We start from the raw sequence: 23,112 nt of genomic DNA on the forward strand, positions 1-23,112 counted from the left end.
CATAATATTCATATACCACAATTTATTCATATAACTCATTTTAAAGATGAGGAAACTGAGGTCTGGAGAGCAAAAAGCCTTGCCCAAGGCCACACAAAAAGTGTTGCTGTGGGCATATGAATTCAGGACTCAGGACTTCAAGCCCTGAAGAATGGATGGACAGGTGGACGGAGCTGAAGGAGGACCAAGGTGGAGAAAAGATGAGGCTATTCCATTCATCCCTGAGAAAGGGAAGGAGCAGGGAGATTTATGGAGCCCTGTCCAGCTGCTTTCTGAGAGAAACATCCAGCAGGGGCAGGGAAGAGGTGAGACTCAAAGAGAGAGGGAAGGGAGACTAGGATCCCAGAATCATTGTCTCAGAGTTGGAGATTTTGGGGTCTTAGAACTAGTTGTGGGAAGGGTCTTAGAGCAACCTCCTCGTTTTTAAAACTTGCAAACAGAGGTTCCAAAAGGTTAAGCTTTAGGCTAGCCTGCACCTGGCCAGTAATATCCTCCCAGCACGCGCACACACACACACACACACACACCCTTGATTCATACTTCCAATGGGGGAAAACGGCTTCTCCCCCTTTCCTTTCCAGGTTGCCCATTGCAGTTTGGAACATCTCTAGTGGTCAGGATTTTTTTCCTTAAGAAACCGTAATCTGTCTCTCTGGGAGCGGTCACCCATGTGCCTTCTGGGACCATGAAGAAGGGATCTAACCTCTTGCGGAAAATGACCCGTGTAACACTTGACTTGGAGGAGCACACTCCCCCCACCTCTCGGAACTAAAGCCTCCCTTTCCCCCCGAGGATCCTCAAACGGCCCGGTCTTTTCGCGGACGCCTTTCTGTTTCTCGCTCATTCAGGGGTCTCCGGGCTTCCTCCGCGCCCCCCTGGCCCCCCTGGTCGCGGTGCTTTCCCGGGCCCAGAGCAGAAGCTCAGCTCCGGGTGAGGTCCGAGCAGGGAGCGCTGGGGCGGTCGGGTCCTCGCGCTCTCGGATGACAGAGCCCCGCTGACGCACGGCTTAGCCCTCTAGCTCGCCCTCACCCCTCACCGGGCACCACAGCCGCGGGCTGGGGCCCCACCCCCGCCCCGCACCCCGGGGCGCCCGCTCGCCCGGGCCGCGGCCCCGTCCCGAGCCCAGCCGGCTGGGACGGGGGAGGACACTGGCCGGGTCCCGAGACCCCGGGGCCCAGAGTCTGCTCCGGGGGAGATGTCCGCGGACTGGCGGGAGAGGAGGGAGCGAAGCAGCGCATGCTAATCTACAGAGAGCCCGCCCCTCTCGCGCCGGCCTCCCCGCCCTCCCCTCTCCGGCCCCGCCGGCGGAGACCGCAGGACCGCAGGCGCTACAAAAGCGCAAGCCCGCCCCGGTCGCGAGCTCCTGGGGGCGCGGGAGCCGGAGTCGGAGCGGGCGCCCGAGCCCGGAGGCCGGGCCCAGCGGGAGGCGGGGCGGGCCGGGGGCCTGGGGGCTCGGGTCCGAGGCGGCGGGGGGGCTCCGGGCTGGAGGAAGGGGCTGCCTGCGGGGCCGCGGCAAGCTGGAAGGGGCTCCAGCGGCGACAGCCACAGGGGTTCGGGAAGCGAGCGTTAGAGGGGCTTGGCAGGGGCTCCGAAAGCGGGACTTCTGAGGAAGGGGCTCAAGAGGGCTCGGGAAGTGGGGAGAGCGCTCGGGGAGTGAGGCCGGAGCAGAGACTCGAGAGCTTGGGCTCTTTGGGAAGGGGGGCTCCTGTCTCCTCCAGACACTCTCCGCCACCCACTTGGGTTTGCTCTTTGGGAAACAAACTCGGGCCCACACTTCCCAGGAGACTCTGCCCGCGCCGGACCGAGGCGGGCGGGCGTACGACGGAGAGGGAGCAGCCGCACTGGTGCCGAGCCCCCAGCTTGTGGGCCGGGGGGGCGGCGGGATGGGGATGGGGCCCCCGGGTGGCGCCGGCGCCGGGCCTTCCGGCCGGCAGGGCCGCCCGGCCGCCCTCCCGCCGGGCGAAACCTTACCTCCCCCGGCCCTGGGCCCACAGTCCCCCCCCGGGCCGCTCCCTTCCCGGGTCCGGCCCCGGGCTCCGGGGACCGGAAGGGAAGGCCTTTAGAGCTCGGGCTTCCCCCCTTCCCCCCCGCCCCCGGCTACCCTCCTTCTCTCTCCCTCCCCTTCTCTCTTCCCTTTTTCTCCTCTTCTCTCCCTCTCTCCCTCCCTCCTCTCCTTTCCCAAACCTCCTCCTCTCTCTCTCTCTCTCTCTCTCTCTCTCTCTCTCTCTCTCTCTCTGTCTCTCTCTTTCTCTTTCTCCCCCCTCCTCTCCTCTCTTTCCTCCCCCCTTCCCATCCCCTTGCTCTTCCCTTTCCTGTCCTGTCCTCAATCCCTACACCCTTTCTCCTGTCTCTCTGGTTTCTTCTTCCTTTTCCTTCCTCCTTAACCCCAATCTTCTCTTTTCTTTTTCTGCTTTCACCTCCCCTTTACTGTTTTTCCTCCCCCTCCTCTTGCATCACCCCTCTCTCCTCCCTCTTTTCTCCTCCTCACATCTCTCTCTTTTCTTGTTTCCTCCTGGGAGGAGAGGTTGGAAAGGTGATGTGGGTGCTGGGGTGGGGAAGGGAGAACCAAGAGGGCATGTTTTTTCCTTGAGAATTATGCTTCAGAAGGCCAGGAAGGGAAGGATGTGGGGTTTGGGAAGACAAATAAGCCAAAGGAGGCCTAATAGATGGAGACTGGAACACTGGCCATGCCCACGGAAACATTTCCAGGAAAGTCACATTTTCCAGCTGCTCGAAGTGCAAACATCAGGCAGAGCTAGGGAACCCGGCCCCAGGTGCTGGGAGAGGAAGGAGGGGCTGTCTGAAGTCCAGACCCACCCCCCAGTTGGTCTCCCCTCACTGATCCTCCCAGCCCCCTTGTCACAATGCCCCTTCATAGGGCCTGGGACAGGGACACCAGTCTGATCATCGGGCTAGGAAGACAAAAGGACAAGTAGGCAAGACAGTCTTCCAGGACTGCAAGGGCCCTGTTTGTGCTTTCCCTGGCCTCGGTTCTTCCCCGTCCCCGCTTCCCGTCCACCTCATTCCTCTCTCCAGCTTGGCTCTGAGGCAGTGTGCTGCTGTTTTTATTCTACATGTCCCAGCATAGGTTTCTCCATGCCCTGAGCCTCAGCCAATGCTCTGCATGTGTGCCTGGTGTTCAGGGCCTGGGAGGGGTGTAGGAGTCATCTTCTAGGCCATGAACTCCCTCAGTAGGCCATGTGCAACAGGTGGTTGGCCCGGGGTTCCAAGCATGGGAGTCCCTGTGGGACTTTGGATCAGTTGCTTTAGTTGAACACCAGTTTCCCCATTGATAAAAACAGAGGGTTCTATCCTCTTGAGAGACTTTTCCCCCTAATTACCATACCAAACCTGAAAGGGCTAGCCAGGCCATGGAATCTAAGGTTATAGGGATCTCAGAGATCCGTTAGCACAACCCCCTCATTTTACTGAGAAGGACACTCAAACTCCAGGAAAGTATGCAGCTTGCCCGAAGGCACACAGCTATTAAATGCCACAGTCTACATTCAAGCCCGCTCCTCTGACTCTGGATGGAAGGGAAGTACCTGGAGGCAAGGGAACAAGTTGCAGGACTGTTGCTGTTTTTGTTTTTCTATGACTTTGTGATGGGTGTTAGACTGGGGGTCAGAAAGACTGGGATTTCAATCTTCCCCTGGACATTCAGAGTTGACCCGAGTCATTTTATATCTCAGATCCTCAGTTTCCCTATCTGTTAAATGGATTTATTAATAGCATCCACCTCAAAAGTTGTGAGGAGTAAGTGAAATATTACATGTAAAACACGTTGCCCTTTAAGTACTATCCAATCTTCAAGTGCTATATGAATGTGAGCTATTAAGGATTCCTGGAAGTTTTGCCAATTTAGTTTTTCATGTCTACTGCTGGTTTTGAGGGGGATGGTGAGGATGTGGGCTTGCATCTGTCTTAGAGTTTAAGTGTCAGGCAGTCTCTGGTTCTGTATCCAGAGGAAGGTCTCTAAGAAAAAAGGTAGAGAGATCCGTTTGAGAGGTGGGTAGAGTGGTAATGTTTGATGCCACGGATTTATGTTGAAAGGTAAATGAAAGAAGGAATATGGGGTGGGGAAGGAGAGAGGAGAAATGTATTCTAAGAGGGAAGATTCTTGAGCCAGAGGACCTGACGGACTGCTCTGCCTTCCCAGCATGCTCTGTGCTTATGTGGTCCAGAAGAACGTGACATGCATTTTGCAGGATGGGACCGAGAGCTACATCAAGGCGGAGTATCACAAGTGTAGCTGGGGCCCCAAATGCCCAGGAACCGTGGTGTGAGTACCTGTCAGAATTTCGCTTACAAGGGGAGGAATGGGACAGTCACAGAAGCTAAGGGAGAAGGGAGAATCCAGGAGAGGGGAGCAATCAACAGTGTCCAATAGTGCAAAGATATCCTAGAGAAGGAAAATTTTTTAAAATTATAGATTTGGACAATAGGAGTTCACCAGTAGTCTTGGAGAGTAAAGTTCCAGCAGACTAAGGGGGTTGTTGGGGGGAGGGTGGATGGTGAAGAAGTAGAGGGGAAAAAAAGGTGGGTACTTATACCAGGGGTTCTTAACTTGGAAAGGATTTAGGAAATCTGTGATCTTGTATGAGGAAAACAAAATACAAATTTATTTTTGCTAACTTCTAACTGAAATTCAGCATTTCCTTCAATTATGAATTTAAAACGAACCAAAAAAATCCTGTTATTTTGAGAAGGAGACTGTTGCTTCCTTCACCAGACTGAAGAAAGGCTCCAGGGCACAAAAATGTTAAGGAGCCCTAGTCTACATCAAGTAGGCATTGTGGATATAAGGGTGTGTGTGTGAAATGTATATGTGTGAGTCTCTGGGTATATATTCATGAGGGGAGAAGAGCGCCTGGGTATTTGTCTCTCAGAAGGGATGCATACTTTGTGTTTATGTCTTGGAAAATGGTTGTACATGGGCATCTGTGGAAGGTTACATCAGCGTGTGACTGGATTCATGTCAGGAAAAGTATGTAGGTGTGTGGCCATGTGCCTTTCCAAGTGCATGTCTATGCACGTGCACGTGTGTCAGGCTGTCTGAGAAAGGGTGGGTTGGGTCCGGGACCTGGGCATCCGTGGGTGCAGCGGGAGCAGAGAGCAGGCCTGCACGGAGCAGGGAGCCGGCCTGCACGGTCCTGCCCTCCGGCCTCCCCCTGAATCCTAGAAAGCCAGGGCAGTCAGGCTGCCTGCTGTTGAGATCATGGAACAGGCCGGAGGAGTGGAAATCTCCAAGTCAGGCGGACCTCTCCAGTGGGAGCTCCCGGAGCCAAGAGGCTGCAGTTGCGCAGGGGTTCTCTGCTGCGAGGCAGGGAAGGAGGGCAACTCGGGGACCCCTCCACCACTGTTCTGCCTGCCTCCCCCCAGTTTTTCCTTCCACCAGGGTTGCTTTCTCAGTTGGGGGTAAGGGGGGCGAGTGGGTCTGGCAGAGGGAGGGATCCAAGGCTGAGATGCTCTTTTCCAGGAGTCAGCCAGTAGCCTGCCCTTGGCTTTTTGCTCCTTAAGTCATCAATCCAGCTCCCTCCCTTCTCCCTTCTCCACCTTACCAAAGGATGAATAAGCATGTCAGCTAGGGATGCCGGGACCTCAGCTGGTTGGAAGGAGGCAGCAGCTGGGAGCTTGGCAGGTGAGGGATATAGGAGATATTTGAACTTTATGCCAGAATTATCTAGGTTTTTCAGGCAGAAGCAGATGTGGATGTAGTCATAAGGCCACTGCAGGACACATTTTACAGATGAGAAAACAGAGGCTTATAGAAATAGGCAGACAACTCCAAAATGTCAGGCTAGGGATTCAAATTCAGATTCCCAGATCCCAACTGCAGCATGCTTTTTGTGACACCTGTTTGCCCTAGAGGTGGCTCAGGGGCTGAGAGCTCTAAGGGAGGGATGTAGCCTCCAGAGCATTCCCTAAAGAGGGAAGGCCAACCTGAGTGAAATGTATGTCTGTGTGTATGGGTGTATATACACGAGGGAAAAAGAATGCTTTTGTGGTTATCTTTTAGAAGAAATATTTTCCTCTCTGTGTGTGGAAGTGTGTATATTTCTCTCTTTTTATTAAAGGTTTTTAATTTTCAAAAGCTATGCATGGATAATTTTTCACCATTGACCCTTGCAAAACCTTGTGTTCCAGTTTTTCTCCCCTTCCCTCTGCCCCCTCTCCTAGATAACAAGTAATCCAATAACATGTGTCTCTTAGACAGGGATTATGCATGGACATCTATAGAAGGTTACATCAGCATGTGGTGGGACTCATTTCTCCTATAGCCACAGAGAAGAGGGAGCCTCTCAGCTGGCGTGGGACACTAGCTAAAACTCTGCCCATAGCATCACTTACTTAGGTCAGTCCTCAAGGACCCAATGAACATTCAGAGGTGGAAGGGGCCTTATGGGCCACCTACCTGACAACTCTCCAGGCCTGCCTTGGAGACCTCCAGTTATTGAGAGTCCATCTCTTCCTGAGGGGGCCCAATCTGTGTCCACATGTTTCTGCTAATCACAAGTTATTCTCTTTGCATCCTCCCTCCATTTCTCCTGGTTTTGCTCTTTAGGGACAAAGAGGGGAAAAAAAAACAAGTCCCTCTTTCCAATTACTGCTTGTCAAGCACTCAGAAGCAGCTGCTGTTTTCCCAAAGCCTTCTCTCCTTCCCCTCCCACCCACCTCTATTCCTTCACCTGGTTCTCATATGGCAGAGACTGAAGGGGCTTCACAATGCTGGAAGCCCTCCCCTGGATGCTCAACAAGGGAAAGGAGAGCACTAAATTTACAACCACAGAGATCTGAATTAAATTCATCCTTGGATCCTTCCTCAGCAGCTTGAGTCTGAACAAGTAATTTAACATCTCTGGGCCCTGATATTTGCAAGATTGATCTTACTGGGTTGTTGTCAGGACCTCAAAGGACGAGTATTACCAATGTAATTTTAGGGCCTCATGGTCACAAACCTTCCCCTTCCCTACTGGTTGTCTCTGTTCTTTAGGCCAAGGGCTGTGCGGTCGGGGCGACCCGGACAGAGGCAGAGGACAAGGGCCCAGGCCCAGACCCACGGCATTAGCTCAGCTCTTGTTGAGTGCTTTCCTGCAGTGTGAGTATCGGCTCTTACTCTCACCATCCTCACTGATGAGGGATCCTCTCCATCCTAGGTACCGGACCCTGCTCAGACCTCGGTACAAGATTGGCTACAAGACGGTCACAGAGCTGGCCTGGCGCTGCTGCCAGGGCCTCCGGGGCGAAGGCTGCTCCGACCCTCTCCCTGACTCGGGAGCCCTCCTGCCTCAGCTGCGGCCCCAGACTCCCTCGGGGCAGAAGCCGTTCTCTGGCCCCCGAGTGCCTCCTTATGCCAGACTGCCCGCCGGCCCATTCCCAGGACCCAAGAGCCAGCCCTATGGTGAGCCGACGAGCGGCAGCTCCTGCGGAGTGCTCTGAAATAAGGCCGCAGGAGCCAGGCCACATGCAGGCCTACAAGGACCCCTCCACTCTAAAGGGTGGCAGGGCAGAGGGCCCGTATCTCACTAAGGCAAACCAGTGGCTTGGGGCAGGGTAGGAAGTCCAGCTGGGTATGAATCTGAATGGTCTGAACCTGGACAAACATCTCCCTTCTCTGGGTCTCACTTGTAAAATAAAGGGGGTGGGCGGGATGGTCTGCCAGGTCCCTTCTAGTCTCTATCAGCCTAGGACCCTTCCAGGAGGGCAAGGAGGGGTATGCCCCCCCTCACCCCTACCCTGTTGTTCCGTTTTCTCTTTCCCAGGCAGGAAAGGCCCGGGGCTGTTTGGCGAAAGGCTGACCCGGCTGGAGGGTGATGTCCAGCGCCTCAGCCAGTCCTACAGCTCGCTCAGTGGACTTGTGGCCGGGCTAGGAGACCACTCCCAGCTGGCTGTTCACGAGGTGCACGGCAGAATGACCGGTGCCCTGGGGAACTCCCCCACTGCTCCGGAGGCCCCCGTGGGCTTTGGAATAATCCCCGGCGGAGTCATGGATCCTGCCGACAAAGCGGGGGGCCCGTTCCTCACGCTGGGGGAGATCCTGACCAAGGTGACGGAGGTGAGTGACGTCCTCAAGACCAAGACCAGCCTCCTGAATGAAGTTCACAGCCTGGTCCTGGGCCACGACACTCAGATAAAACACCTCTTGGAGGGGGCTCGGCCGTCCCCGCTCACCTCCTTGCCCCTGCTGGAGGAGTACATTGACCAAAGACTGAGCCACCTCTGGGGTGACCTCTTGGATGGCTTTGAGAAGAAACTGCTGGACCTGCAGACCACCTGTGACTTCCGCATCAGGGAGATGCAGCAGCAGTGCGAGGAGGAGAAGGCCACGAGCCTCAGGCTCCAGCAGAGCTTGGACGGCAAGGAGCTGGAGATCAAAAAAGAACTCTCTCTGCTGGAGACTCAGATCCAGGGGCTGACCATGGTGGAGGACTGCTGCAGCCACCTAACATTCGTCACCGAGAGGATGGACATCCTCGAGAAGGGCCTGCACAAGCTGGCTGAGGCTCCGCGGGCCTCCCAGCTGGACGGGGAGCTCAGCCCCCTCCCCACCACCATCCTGGATGGCTCTGTCGGCCAGCGACTGCAGGACCTGGAGGCCAGGCTCAATGAGACGGCAGGAGGGGCAGGGGGTTGTTGCCAAGGCCTGGAAGAGGGCATGAAGGGCTTGGTGGGCTCAGAGCTGGATGGCCTCAGGACCTCGGTGGAGGACAGAATACAGATCATGGAGGACAGGTTCATGACCCTGGTGGGTGAGCTGGGGAACCTTAGCGCGCTGAGAGCCTCCAACGGGGCGGCCGGGCCCTTGGTGCAGACAGAGCTGGCCGGGGCCCCACAGCAGACTTTGCGGGAGCTGGCCGTGGTGGAGAGCAGGCTCACCTCCCTGGAGAGCCTATGTGCTGCCGGCGCCTCCCCCAAGGACATGGCGGCCCTCGCCACCGAGGTGAGGGACTGTCAGAGCCGGAGCAGGACCCTGCTGCTGCAGGTGGACAGCCACACCGGCCTCCTCCGGAAGCTCAATGCAACCGTCTCGGAGATCCAAAGGCAGCTGGGGGAGGCGGTTGCCAGCTCGCTCCAGGGAGAAATCACTCTGCTCAAGGTCAACCTCAACTCCGTCAGCAAGTCCCTCACAGGCCTCAGAGACTCGGTCAGCCAGTACTCAGACGCCGTCCTGCTCGTCAACTCCTCGCTCGACGAGCGGGAGCGGAAGGTGGAGGACGAGGTGCATGCCATCCAGGCCAGGGTCAGCGATCAGGGCTCCCGACTCCTGCTGAGCAGCCGGCAGGTCATGGGCCTCAAGGGGGACCTGGAGAGGTTCAAAGCCAGGATCGCCGGGGACCTGAGCAGCTGCCAGGAGGCCGCACGGGAGGCACAGCAGGAGGTGGGCCACTTTGAACAGCGCGTGGCCCAGGTGGAGCGCGCCTGCGGGAAGCTGGGTCTCGTCGCCGGAGGCCTGGACAGTCTTCAGGATGAGATCCTGAGAGGGGCTGGGGGGCTGTGGGGGCACGTGGGCCAGCTGAACAGAACCCTGGCCGCCCATTCCCAGGAGATCAGCAGCCTCTGGGAGGGCCTCAGGGACTGCCGGGCCAAGGTGGCCGAACTGGCAGCGCACACAGGGCCTGGGCCAGCGCCTGGAGAGCAGCAGGAGCATTAGGCAAAGCAACCCCGCATCAAGCTCAGCCCGAGTCCCTCGGGGGTTCACTCATCTGCCGCCAAAAGTTGCCCCCCAATCGAAAAGCCATTCTGGGGGACTTCCAAGAGAATTCCCATCGTGTCAGCTCATCATCCCATGGCTCACGAAGCCACCTTGATTGCCAAATTACCGCGTGCACTATTCTCAGTGCGACACAAACTGGACAATCCAGGAGTGCTGCGGGTGATACTTGTGCCAGGAGAAAGGGGACTGGGCTTCAGGGTCCTTAAGGCTTTTTCAAGCCCATTGGGCCCACAGGATTCCGGACACTGAGCCCCAGACATCTGTGCTGTGACTCTCCCAGGCTCACCTCCATCAGCAGGATGAGCTGACCTCCCCCCAGAACCTCCCCTGTTCCACAGAGACCAGGTTTCTTCTTTCCCCATCCAGGCCTCTCCCTCAGGACTCCCTTAGCAGGATCTCCAGGGTGTCTGTGCCAGGGCAGCTGGCAGTGAAAGCCCCTCCTCTCGGGACCCCATCTCCTACGTGTGGCAACTTTGCATCTCTATGAGGAGCCTCCATTTCTATCTCTGAGGACACCAAGTGCCCAGTGACAGGAAAACCCCGGAGAGGCGGACTCAATCCAGAGAAGGCAGAGTTCTTCCTTGGGGATCTCCTCCTACTCTAAGGGGAAGAGGCAGGTGTCTCCTCTCTTCTCAAGGGGTAGGAGAGCAGTCCCTCAAAGGAACAGAACATTCAACAGGGGAAGTTCCTAAAGATACCGAACCTTGGGAAACTGTTTCCTCCTCATACCCATTTCTGTCCCAAGAAGGGAAGGGCCTTCCATGAAGCATGTTCCCTGGACAAGTCCGGACCTTGGCTAGTCCTTCATGAAAGGAACTTAAGATTTGGATTGAAACCCCAGCTTGACTGTTATTTACTACCTGTGTGACATTGGACATGTCAGGAGCTTTGAGCCTCAGTTTCCTCATCTGTAAAATAGGAAGGGGGGGAAGTGTCAGAAAAGATAATCTTGATCCCTTTCTGGCTCCAATCCTGTCTTGTCCTTTGTCTCCATTAATAAGATTCCTATTGAAGCAGGAATTCTTCTCAACCATATAGGTGGACTTTCAGCAAAGCAGAGCCATTCTTAGAAACAGCCAGTGTGAAATTGTGCAGATCCTAATGTCCAGCCAGCCACCCACCCACCCAAAGGCCGGCTTGGTGGGACATCCGGGCATGAAGCCACCGCGAGCTGATGAGCAGCAGCTTGGAACTGATGGTGCTAATCTGGCTCTCACAAGGCCATTTAGGAAAGGCTCCCTGCCTGCTTCCACCTGCTCAGGGACGGGGGAGACCTAGAACTCTGACTTCCTCCAGGAAGTAAAGGGAATGGCCCCTGCCCTCCCAGTACCCCAGGGGCATTGGGAGAGGGGGCCCCCTTAGAGTAGTCACAGGTCTTTTCCAGACCAAGCAGAGGGGGCAGAAATGCTCACCCCCGCCACCACCCCTTCCATTAGAAGATCCTGTTAGGTCTTCCTTGTTTTCTTTTGATATTAAGTGTTTAATTCGGATTAGAAACTTTGTTATGTTTGGGGAGGGCAGGAAATGGATTAAAGTTTCTTGCCAGTCAGAAAGTGATCCCTTTGATGATGAGAAACAGGACCCGGGCTGAGGGGACATAGAAGGGTCATGCCCGTCTCCTCACACCAGTGCCTTTGTCCCAGGGCTATGTCCACAGGAGCTCCGATCTGAGGATCCTCTCTGACCTGGAGCAGTCACTTACCAGTCCGGGGTGGGGGGGGGGGCAGACCCCAAGCTACCACAGCTCCAAGACACAGAAAATTAAGGAAGAGGGGGAAACGTCACTTTCACACGTAGAATTCGGAAGGCTGATGCAGATCTCCTTGTGCCCCTCCCACCCTCAGTAATTCTTTTTAGGATTCTATGGTTGACTCCCCATCCTAAGCCAGCATTCATTCTGTGTATCACCAACCCAAGGGGATGGGGAATGGGGCAAACAGGCAAGGGGCATCTCTGACCCAATGCACCATTGACGCAGCAGGGAAAAGTGCTTTCATGTCAGTTCCTCGGCTTGGTAGAGTGGACAGAACTCGGGACTGGAAGTCAGGAGACCTGGGTTTGTACCCCATCTCTGCAACTGTGTGAACAATGGCTAGAATAGGAGGTTTAGAATCAAGGAGAGTCTGATGCGAGTCCCACCTCACTAGCTGGAAGGACAAGATAGTTAACCTCTATGTGCCCTCTTCCATAAATTAGGGTAACTATAGCACCTATCTCACAGGGTGGTTGTGAGGATCAAATGAGTTAAAGTGCTTTGCTCAATGCTGATTATTATTATTACTACTGGGAGCAGCAGCAGCAGCAGTCATAGCAGTAGTGGTAGACAACAAGATATTTGACCCTCACTTCCTTACATATAAAACCAGCAAGACTCATCTAGATCATTAGGTTCTACAAAACCCTAAGCAGGTGGTTGACTCCCATACTAAACCAGGAAGGGATCCTGTATCAGGTCACTAACCTGTGAAAGCAAAGGGAAGGTCGGAGGTGGGGGCCATGGGGTTGGTGGTCTGCCAGAAACACTAACCAGAGACCTCTGCTACCTTGGCAACAGAATAGCTGATGCATAAACCCTATGTGTCCCTCACCCCCACTTCTAAATGGGTCTGAGAGGGCTGGGGCCTGGGTAGGCCCACATGCTCCAGGAAAAAAGACCAAAACTCATTTCCCAAACAACTCGGGGCCCTGCTGTCAGCATTAACCAGCCCTAAGTGCTAAGTCAGATGCTTCAGCTGTTTGAGCATATGCTTTAGCCTGGAGGGAGGCACAGTCACCCCACCCCCACCTCTTCATCCTTTTTTTGATAGAGAAAAGGGAGTTAAAGACTATGGGAGGAAGCATTCTATCCACCCTGATAACAACCCTTGCCTGGAATATAAGCCATGCCCTGCTCCCCATACCCACATGCCCCACACTGTCCAAGTTCTTGGAGATCAGCAGTTGTTCTGCCCAATAAACCCACACTCAGGAGCTCCTGTCTCTGACATAAGCTGGGTCCGTGCTCATTAAACTTCACCCACATTTTGTACTCTTGTCCCTAACCGGGAACCATGCCCTGGGCCATTAAGCATGGCCACACTTTCACAAGGCACTATGGTGTGGGGGCAGGAGCCCCAGATGGGAATACTTGGGTTCAAGGCCCTTCTGACCAGGGGGCTTCTCCCGAGCTCCCAGTCACTGCCTCTACAGGTCCAAGATTCTCCCAGTATGAATAGAGGGGACCGAGTCAGCACAGCTCCCTAACTCCACCCCACTAATATTCTGGATTTCTATGATTCTATGTCTGGCTGTCCCGTACTGATGCCAGTCATCCCTCACACTGGAAGTCCAAGGTGCGAATTCCCCCTTCTGTTCTCCGCCCTCAGAAAGCACACCCCAAGAGATAGGCTGTCAGTACACACCTGAGAGGAGGTAGGAAGAACTAGGTCACATTCAGGAGTGATCTGTCCTCCCCACCAGAAAGCTGAGGACCAGAGGAAGGGACAGAAGCAGCCTGGGAGACGGATGGACAAATAAAAACAGGAGCTGCTGCAGGAGAGCCAGAAGGTACTTAGAAATCATAATGGTGATAATAATTGATATTTATATAGTTCTTTTAACGTTTGCAAAGCACTTTACAAACTTTATTTCATTTGATATATGGGCCAGGTTCCATTATTACCACATTTTACAGAGGTTAGTTGCCTTACCCAAGGTCCCACAATCAATCTGAACCCAGTTCTTTCTCACAGAGTTATATGTACTATATGACATGGGCACTCATATAGTCCTAGAATTTAGAGCTTGAAAAACACCTTGGAGATCACCGAGTTCTATCATTTCACAGATTAGGAAATGGGGGTTCAAAGTAACATTGTCAGAAGCCACAAAAGTAGCAAATGATAAAAAGCCAGGATTTGAACTTGTTTCCTGACTCCCAGTCTGGTATACTTTCCATCTCCCCAAGATACTACTCAGGGAATGAGCTCAAAGGAAAGCATCCCTGTGAATGAGGGATGCATAACCTGGACAATGGACAAACATACAGGCAGGTCGAGACATAGAACGAACTTTAAGGGCAGCCAGATGCTCTTGGTTTAATCTCTCCAAGGAAACAAGACTGAGACCTCTTCCCACACTAGGTAGGCCTCCTCCTCTCCTCCAGCTCTAATGCTGTATTCCCACATCCTATTAACTGGGGCAAGAAAAATGATTAGTCCAGTTGGCTAGGCAGCAGAGACTCCCTCTGGCCTGTTCCCCCCCATACTATTCTATAGCAATATCCTCACAGCTCATGCTGGGACAAAGTCCACAGACCACACTGTGACTTCCAGTTTTGAATTAGGACTCCCTGCAACCCTGGGAAAATAAGGGAAGGTGGGCTGATGCTTGGCCCTCTCAAAGCCAGAGAGTGGGTATGAAGGGAGAGGAGAAGGTGATGTAGAACAGGTGGGAAGAAGTTCTAATCCAGGATGAGGTCTCTTGGGTGAACTTTAACCAAGGGATTCCTCCAATAGCAGAACTGGCTGTACTCAGGCTTGACCAGCTCCACACTGGGCCCCAGTTTTATAGGAGGAAAGATGAGTTCCACACACTCTCTGAGCCGGTCATACCTATGGGGAGAAAAAGAATGAGAAGGGAAGACCGCCCCAAATCTGCACCTGCTGTCAGCACCTGGCCCAATTCGGGGATTGGGCTCCCCGCCTTCATCCCATCTTTTCTCAGTGGGAATCAGATAGGGATAGGACCTGTGACTGCACTGAAGATAGCTCTCACCAGAGAAGCAGCACCCTCTGGCACTATAAGAGCACCTTCTCTGCAATCCATCTGAGAGGAGCACAGAGCCCTGGCAGGGCAGCTGGCTTGCCCAAGATCATCTAGCTGACAGGACTGTGAGGTCCATTCTCTATCTGCTCCACCACAATGGCTTCTCGACCAAGAGACGAGCTGGCATTTATGGAGGGCCACACGTTTGTGAAGCACTCTACCCCCATTCCCTTGGAATGGCTTTGACCAAAAAACTCTCATGGTCAAGTTAAGGCTTCTCAGACCGTTGTCATCTACTAATCTAGAAAATACCCCTTCCCTGGGGGAAGGCCTTGGATAGTACAGATGGGAAGCCCCAGGACTCTGACCCTTGCCCAAAGCAAATTCTTTTTTTTAAATCTATTCTATCTTTAATATTCTTGAATGATGGAAGAAACCAAAGGCAACTCCATAGTAATAGCTAACGTTTGTATAACACCTACTATGTGCCAGGCACAATTCTAAGCACTTTACAATTATTTTCTCATTTTGATCCTCATCATATCCTTTTGAAGTAGGTATAATTATTCTTCCCATATTATAGGTAACCAGGTATAAAGAGGTTAAATTGTCACACAGTTTGTAAGTGTCTAAGGCTGGTTTTGAATTCAGGTCTTCTTGATTCCAGGCCCAGTGCTCTTTTTTCAGCACTATCTAGCTGAGTATGAGTCAGAGGAACTGAGTTCAAATTCCACCTCCCATACTTGATCCCCATATGACCTCAAGAAAGCTCTTTAAGCTCTGTGTGCCTCAGTTTCTCCACTGGTTGGACAAGAGGGATGGACTAAGCAGGAAAGCTCTGATTTGATGGCGAAACTTACGTGGTCTTGTGATTTTTGATATGTTCCTGAACAAGCTCTCCTTGGGGGTTGATAGTAAAGATTCGGGACTTGCTTATTCCTGCTTGAAGATAGGCATCAACATCCTGGAGAAGAACAAAGAGAAGCTGGAGAGGTGGGAAGGAAGGGCCTGACCAGTCCAATGCGGCCCAACTACAAAGGTGGGCAGAGGATACTTACACTAGCACGGTTCCCAAAGCCAGCAAAGAAGGGGTCTCCGTGGGGCAGGAAAAGGTTGCGAATGTCAGTCAGGCACGCGATCTTGAACACCTCAGGCTTCTTTTCAATCACCTCCCTAGAGAGGCCAGTGGGTAGAGATTACAGTAGTAGCTGATTTTTCACCATCTCATTTGATGACCACCATCCTCTGACATGGATCTTAGACAGGTTTTTACCCCCATTTTATAGAAGAGGTGAATGAGGATCAGACTTTACAAGTTCACAACTAACAAATGCAAGAGGTGAGGTTTGCACATAGGTCTCTCCCAACTAAGTCCAGCACTGCATAGGAGGATCAAGGGCTTTAGGCCTGTTCCAAGGAGCTGGGGGAGAGTACCAAGAGGGGGACACAATGCAATGGAAAGAACCTGGCATGAGGATCCAAGAGACCCAGATTCAGATTCTGACTGGTTGTGGGGCAGCAGGTATGATATCTCTCTTGGACAGTTTCCTTATCTGTAAAACTGGGATAATATTTACACTACTTAAATGATGGGAAAAGCACTTTGTAGACTTTTAAGTGTGAATGGTAGTAATGATGGCATAGACTGAAATTGGAGAATAGGAAGGGGACAGAGCTTTTTGGATCCTATTTTAGACAGTGAGAAACTTCCACATATAATCCCCCACTAGCAGAGGGTAACATCCTTACAGAAACCCTAACTTCTTCCTCACCCCCATGCATCAAGAATCTTCTAGAAGATACAACTTCCTTAGTCAAGGGAGCAAGCCTGGGCTCCCAGGAGGGAGTGCACCCAGCACAAGGCCTGGTACCTGCAATGCACTTGCTGTTGTTTGTCCTTAGTTCTCAGAGTTCCCTGACATCAAGGAGGGGACGTCATGACATGTGAGTGAGCTGGATTTAAGGGAAGGAGGGCTGGACAGGGTCACCTGTCTCACTCTGAATGCTTGCTGATTGGTTGATTCCAGAAGAATCACTAATTAATTAATTTGAACAGGGAAGAAAGGTTACATTTTACCTGTGAAGGGCAGAGAAGAGGCTGCTGGGAGTCAAGAGGAGGGGGCCTTTGGGAAGACCACAGTCATGTTCATGCACCCACTTCAAGTAGCCCTTTGTGAGGTCTGCCATGCCAATGGATCGGGCTGAGCAGTAAAGGAATTTGTATCCATTTCTGGAGAAAGACCACAGAACCTGTTACAGGTTCTCCCATGATAGCCACCAGTATCATCCAGTTAACACTGCCAGGGAGCCAACATCAGCCAGAAGAGGAAACCTGTCCTAAGACAATGGCCTGAACTGGTACCCAGAGATGTGCCATTCTAGAGACAGTATGGGATTTGCTCTGGGCAGGACCTTCCACATCAAAGACGCTGCCTTCAACATCACCGATGACACAATCCAGGGAAGAGGCCAGATTCAGAGGGAAAGGGCAAAAAGACCTTATGGTGCTCTTTAGTTTTCTGACCCACTTTCTACTCTCAACTCTCTCAAGGAATAGGCAAAGATTTAGGCAGGTGTCAGTCTGACAAACTTGCCCCTTCCCTTTTCACCTTGAAAGCAGAGATTTACTTATTTTTCTATTTGTATCCCCAGCACTTCAAACAGTGCTTGGTACATGTTGAGTGTTTAATAAATACTTTTTTTTTATTCATTCATTCACTCATATTCCTTCATTCCTTCACATTCTGAGGGGCCAGAACAAAAGCCAAAGTAGAAGAAAAGCAAAACATAAAACTATGCCCCAAGTTACAGAATGGTTTAGAGGACCTGCAGCTATTTCACCTGGAAAATGATAGCTGAAAAGGCACTGAAGCAAAGTCCTGTCCTGAAGAACCCAGTATGAGTGAGAATACATGGCCTTCTACTTTACCAGAAGGGACTAAAAAACTTAGGAATAATAGAAACCCACTTAGGTGATAAATACGCATTTCCCAAACATTTGTCTCTGGGTTTTAAAGAAAATGTGCAATGGGTTTCAGAAAAGAGGGGGAGATTAGACCTTAAGATCTTTTCTAGCCCTCAGTTCATAAATTTCTTTTCTCCCTTCTTTGGATGTATTGGAAGGTTGAATTAAAAGGACTGCTATGGACTTTAGAAGCTTCCCAAGGGGCCTGGGTGAAGCCATGGCCTGTTACTTTAACTGACCACAAATTGGAAAGGCCATGTAGAAATGCTGGGCATGCTGTTCCACAAACTCCCTGTCACCTTGTCAGGATCAAGTAGCCCTGAAGGTGAACCACCATGGTGGCTCTAGCACCCTAGCTTCTTCTCAGCCCTTGAGGTCAGTTCTGAGCTACTTAGAAAAAAATACCAAGGGAAGCTCAGCCTCCCCTGAATTGTGTCCTAGTTTTCTTCAAGTGGCACATACTGCCCTCCTGTGGCAAACCTGGTCTGCTACCTACCGCTTGCTACTCCATTCCACTAACCCCTCCACAGTGCTCACCCATTCCCATCAACCCTGCAGGGACAGCAGATGAAGTGAGCTCTGGAGCCCTGAACAGAAAGTGTGTCTGGAATCAAAGGCATTGCCCCGCCAGGAGCAACATCCTCTGTTCTTCCAACACTCCAGAAACTCTCTTAAGAGGAGAGTCTGGAGGCCCACTCCATGAGCTGCTGGGGTCATTTCAGGTGATGGCTTTGGAGACACATACACTCTCCTTCCCTCTTACTTTGCCTTTCTAGTTAAGAAATCGAGTGTCTGGGACACAGCCTGGAAGTCCATATGTCCAGCCTCTGGCCAGGGCAATAAAGTAGACCTGAGATCCTTCCCTCCCCAGAGCAGGAATCTACTACAAGACAGTCCCAGACTTCCAGAAGCACTCACAGGTGAATTTTGTGGTAAAGCTTAATGATGCCACGGTGAGTCCAGTCCTTCCCCAGCTGGGGCAAAATGTGACCCAAAGCATCAGACCTGGGAAGAAAGACAACAGTGAAACAATCAGGCTTATGGAACACTTTCTTCACAGCTTTCTAAGGGTAGGTACAAGTATCACTGTTTCACAGAGGAGTTAACTGAGGCTCCCAGAGAAGTGACTTACACAATGACCACAGCCAGTGAGTGTCAGAGATGGGGCTGCTTCTGACTCTCAGCAAAGTGATCTCTGCATTAGTCCAGGCTGTCTGTCTTTGAACAGGTGTTCAAAAACTCAACACTGGCCACTGGATAGGAGCCCAGCTCCCAGAAAAGTATAATTATGAATGAATGAAAAACTCTTTACTAAGCACTCACTATGTGCCAAGCATTGGGCTAAGTGTTAGTGATACAAATGCAAAAAAATGAGGATCAAAAGAGCAAACCCAAATTTTTAGATCAAGGGAGCACAAATTGCAGCCTGAAGGTCAAAATGAGCCCATTGAACACTGCCCAGAGCAGCTAATAATGCCTTTTTTTTTTTTTTTACATTTTAAAGTATGATCACATTTTTTTAAAAAATATAATAACCATTCCTAGCTGGAGTCAGGCAGCTGACATGATAGGCTGACCCATGCTTTGGATCACCTTGCTGATTAGTCAGAGGGAGCTTACTTGTAGCAGAAGGGTAGGGAGAATCAGGCTTTCCTTCTATCTCAGACACTTATAGGGATAAGTCACTTAAATTATCTAACCCTTAGGTTCCTTAGTTATAAAATGGGGCAATAATAGATCATATGTAAAATACTTTACAAACTTTTAGTTTATAATATAATATAGTATATTATGTAATAACTTGGAAGTATTATAATTATCATCAGCCATCTTTCCTCCAAGGAACTCTAGTCAACCATATAGTAGACAGGTAAGACATGGCAGTTATTTCACTTTTAAAGCCTACCTAATTCACCTTGGCCTGGTTCCCTATAAATGCATATAAGGCCTCTTTCACTCTATCCTTGACCCTACAAGCAATATTTAAAAAGCATTTGACTATTTGAGAGCAAAAACCCCTCTAAAACCCACTCCCACCTCTCACTCCCATGCCTCCTCTCTTCCCCACTTTTCTTGCTATGTTTCTTACCTGGTGATGGTCCCATCAATGTCTGAGACCACCACTTTGTCGTACCAATTCCACAGGTAGATGTTGGCATGGCAACGGCAGGTGCCCTGGTACTGAGTGGTCACACTAAACACCACATCGTTGGCTCCCTCTCTCAGGTTTAAGTCTCGCTAGACAATGTAAGGAACCAGGGGAGAGTCAAAGGTAGCTCCAGAAAGACCCAATCTCTCTCCAACCTATCTGGTTACCTACCTACTTCTACCAGCCTGGATTATTGTTATCAGTTCTCTTCTTTTTAAAAAAAAATTGTTCTAAATTGAAGCTCTTTCGAGAGCATAATTAATTCCTAACAACTTTGCCCCCAAAGAAAATCCTTCTGTGTGACAAAATACAGTTAAGCAAAATAAATCCATTTTTTTGGTTTTGTCTGCCTCAATCCCCACCTATAGTCCACCAGTTCTCTAATTAATGAGAAGCGTATTCCTCCTTTTCCCCCACCCTCAAGGCTGTCCTGTCCTTCCCCAGAGGTTGGCAAAAGTGAGACATAGAATGATAAAGGAGTTCAGACCTAGCCATCTGGGAGTCTCCAACCTGTGCAGATCTCTTGGGTTCTCTCTAGTCCCCACCCACCCATGGCAATGCGCCATAGGATTTACACAGCTAATGTCCACGTATAATTAAGTGCTCTGGGTCACTTCATGTCATGTATGGGTAATTAGAGATCTTTCCATTATTGGGATACATTTTGATGGAGGCTGCAGGAAGTTTCTCCAAGCAGTGGAATACTCTAAGCAGCCTTTTCTGGGGGAAGATCAGAAGAGAATCCAAGGATAAAGGCTCTGGTTATGGAACCCCATCCATAGCCATCCCAGCCTGACTACAGAAATGTAGTCTTTATAAGGCAAACCCAAGGAAATGATATACAAAGGGTCAGCCTAAATGACCATCCCAAAAGGCAACACAAAAGACAGCAGTTAATGCTGTATTTTTAAGGCTATCCACTCTCTGCCCAGACCTCTTCTTCCCCCCAAGCTTCCTTTTCTCATTCCTGAAATATGGAACATGGACACTTTCCTAGACAGAGTCTAAGGCAGGAATGGCCCAATCTTCCAAACCTTGCACTTACAAGCTGATCAGAGGAGAGACGAAGCGATTTCTTGAAGTTAGGAAAAGAGCTCTGAGGGGGAGAAGGGGAATCCAAGACCACTGGTATGCTGAGAGGGTCCTCCTCAATGGTTGAATTTTCCTTCTGCCTGCAGGGAATCCAGGCCTTTAAAGTCCCCCTTCCTCTCAAGGTCTACAAGAGGAAGACCCACTCCCACCCATTAAGTGACAGTCCATAAAGAATAAGCTCATCAGATGACTCAGGAAAACTCCACTGATGAGGCTCCCTGAGCACCCTCCCTCCCATCATGCCCCCCAGGCATAACTCATTACAGAGAGTGCTTCCATGTTGTCGCCCCCGATTCAGAAATACCCCCAGCCATCAGAGGGCCAGAGGGCACAGCAAAGTCTCCCTTTAAGGAGAATCCCAAAGCCCAGCTTTGTTTACCATCTCCTCCTCCCCCTCACTGCTGGGTTTTAACTCCACAATCTTCATCACCACCACCCCCCTCCCCCACAGGGCCTTTCTCCCTCCCCTCCCTAGCTCAGTTTCCTTTTGTGTGCTGTCTTCTCCCCAATAGATTGTAAACTCCTTGAAGACAGGAATTGTCTTTTTTTTTTTTTTTTTAATTTGTATCCCCAGCACTTGGTACAGGGCCTAGCACACAGTAGGCATTTAATAAAAGTGTAATGTATTACACTGTCTTGATCTGCTTCAGATTTGTAATCAGAGGACCTAGACTCTGCTACCCACAACCTGAACACCTCTGTTCCTCTCATTATGGATTACTCTTTTATAAAACCACACAATTAGATTAGATGATCTCTAAAGTCTTTTTGGGGACTGGGGATGTAAATTGGTAAACTCCCAATTAGGAAACTCCCTCTCCTAATGTAAATCAGTAACTATTCTGCAACATACAGTCTTAGAAAAGAGGTTCTTAACCTGGGATCTGTGAAACTGATTTCAAAAAATATTTTGATAACTATTTCAATGCAATTGATTTCCTTTGTATTCCTGGTTTTTTTTACTTTATGCATTTTTTATAAAACCATTCTGAGATGGGTTCTCTAGGTTTCTTTAGACTGCTGAAGGGAGTTCATAACATAAAATAGGTTAAAAAGCCTTATTGAGAAGTAAAGGGATTTACCCAGATGTGCTGAAGGCCAGGATATATTAGAGATAAGATTTAAGTCTAGTTCTTTCTGATTTTAAGGTCAGTTCTCTATATTATCATAGTACCTATCAAAATGACTCTTATACCAGAGATGTACTGGTAAATGTTTAACAAATAGCTTGAGGATAGAAGGAGAGAGAGGAGTGTACCTATAAGATTCATACGTTTAATTTGCATGGTTAACATTTTCTCTATCACTTTTGAGTCAGACAATCAACCAAACCAAAAAATCAAGCCTTGATTCATAGGATGTGCTGATTAGAGATGTCAATGTGCACACTGAGAATTTAACAATCAGATGCCAGGATGAAGTGGCTCCAGCACAACTGTACCATTATTCTTCTGATGCAATTTTGGTGAACTTTAATTTTTAGAAAAATTTCCACTATTGTTCGCCATTTTTCAGTTCTGTCTGACTCGTTGTGATCTTATTTGGGTTTTCTTGGCAGAGATACTGGAGGGGTTTGTCCTTCCTTCTCCAGTTCATTTTATAGATGAGAAAACTGAGATAAACAGGTTTACATAGCTAGTAAGTGTCTGATCCCAGATTTGAACTCAGGAATATGATTCTTCCTGATTTCAGGCCTGACACTATATTGAATGAGTCACCTAGTTGCCTATCAAACCTATATTTGCTTCTTTGCAATTTCAACTCATAGCTCCTGGTTATGAAGACAACAACACTCTTCTGGATACATCATGAATACTCTCTCCTAATCGTCCCAAAAAATCCCTAGAGTGCCCTTTCTTCTTAATGTATATTAGGTCCAACGGTAACTTGGGAAGTTCTTCTTATTATGTAAACTAAGTTGCACCTGCTTCACTGTCTTTGGTGCCAATGGAAAATAAATGATCATACTTCTTCATCCAATAGTGTGTGCTCTAAGTCCCCTCAGAGTAAACAGAAAGACTATGACTTGAGGACTTATCTAGCCATAACTGAAGGCAATCGGACTTTGGGGAAAATGTGTTCACTGGACCCGAGGGGCAGGTCCTGTCGCACAAGAATTCTTGCCAGACTTTTCCTAAAGGCTCAGGCTTTGAAGTCCTGATACTGTAGACCTGATCCAGTCTGACAGAAAAAGCTTTGAGCTAAGAGTTAAAGATTCTGGCCCTAAATTTGTCACTTCTTTACTCTGTGATTTTGGGCCAATCACTTCCTCAGCAGGAATAGTCTTTCCTGGCCCTGGTGTCCTGCAGGTGACACCAGGTAAGGATTTCACCTAGTGAAATTCCTGTGGAGATTTCATGAGACAGTATGCAAATGAATACCTTGGAGAGAGAAAAAGGTAAAACAAAATAGATAGAATACTGAGTTTGAAATCCTGGATTTGAT

At 50.3% G+C, this 23,112-nt stretch overlaps 2 protein-coding genes across 5 annotated transcripts in view; one reads left to right on the forward strand and one right to left on the reverse strand.

The window, feature by feature from the left end:
* Positions 1-4,093: 4,093 nt before the first annotated feature.
* EMILIN3 (elastin microfibril interfacer 3) lies at positions 4,094-10,685 on the forward strand. Its single transcript, XM_012553495.2, has 3 exons — positions 4,094-4,282; positions 7,158-7,402; positions 7,764-10,685. The coding sequence occupies exons 1-3, from the start codon at positions 4,161-4,163 to the stop codon at positions 9,650-9,652; spliced, it is 2,256 nt and encodes a 751-aa protein (XP_012408949.1). The 5' UTR covers positions 4,094-4,160; the 3' UTR covers positions 9,653-10,685.
* A 2,597-nt stretch (positions 10,686-13,282) lies between these two features.
* LPIN3 (lipin 3) overlaps positions 13,283-23,112 on the reverse strand; it is a 39,544-nt gene continuing 29,714 nt past the window's right edge. For all 4 annotated transcript variants that reach the window (XM_031954002.1, XM_031954001.1, XM_023507231.2 and 1 more), the window contains exons 15-21: positions 20,621-20,747; positions 19,516-19,664; positions 18,345-18,431; positions 16,539-16,691; positions 15,520-15,634; positions 15,322-15,425; positions 13,283-14,307 (exon numbers count right to left, since the gene is read on the reverse strand). In XM_031954002.1, the coding sequence (XP_031809862.1) occupies positions 14,157-14,307; positions 15,322-15,425; positions 15,520-15,634; positions 16,539-16,691; positions 18,345-18,431; positions 19,516-19,664; positions 20,621-20,747 (886 nt within the window). In that variant the 3' untranslated portion in view covers positions 13,283-14,156. The remainder of the gene's footprint in view (positions 14,308-15,321; positions 15,426-15,519; positions 15,635-16,538; positions 16,692-18,344; positions 18,432-19,515; positions 19,665-20,620; positions 20,748-23,112) is intronic.

Source organism: Sarcophilus harrisii, chromosome 2 (genome assembly GCF_902635505.1).
Source record: "Sarcophilus harrisii chromosome 2, mSarHar1.11, whole genome shotgun sequence".
Taxonomy (NCBI): Eukaryota; Metazoa; Chordata; class Mammalia; order Dasyuromorphia; family Dasyuridae; genus Sarcophilus; species Sarcophilus harrisii.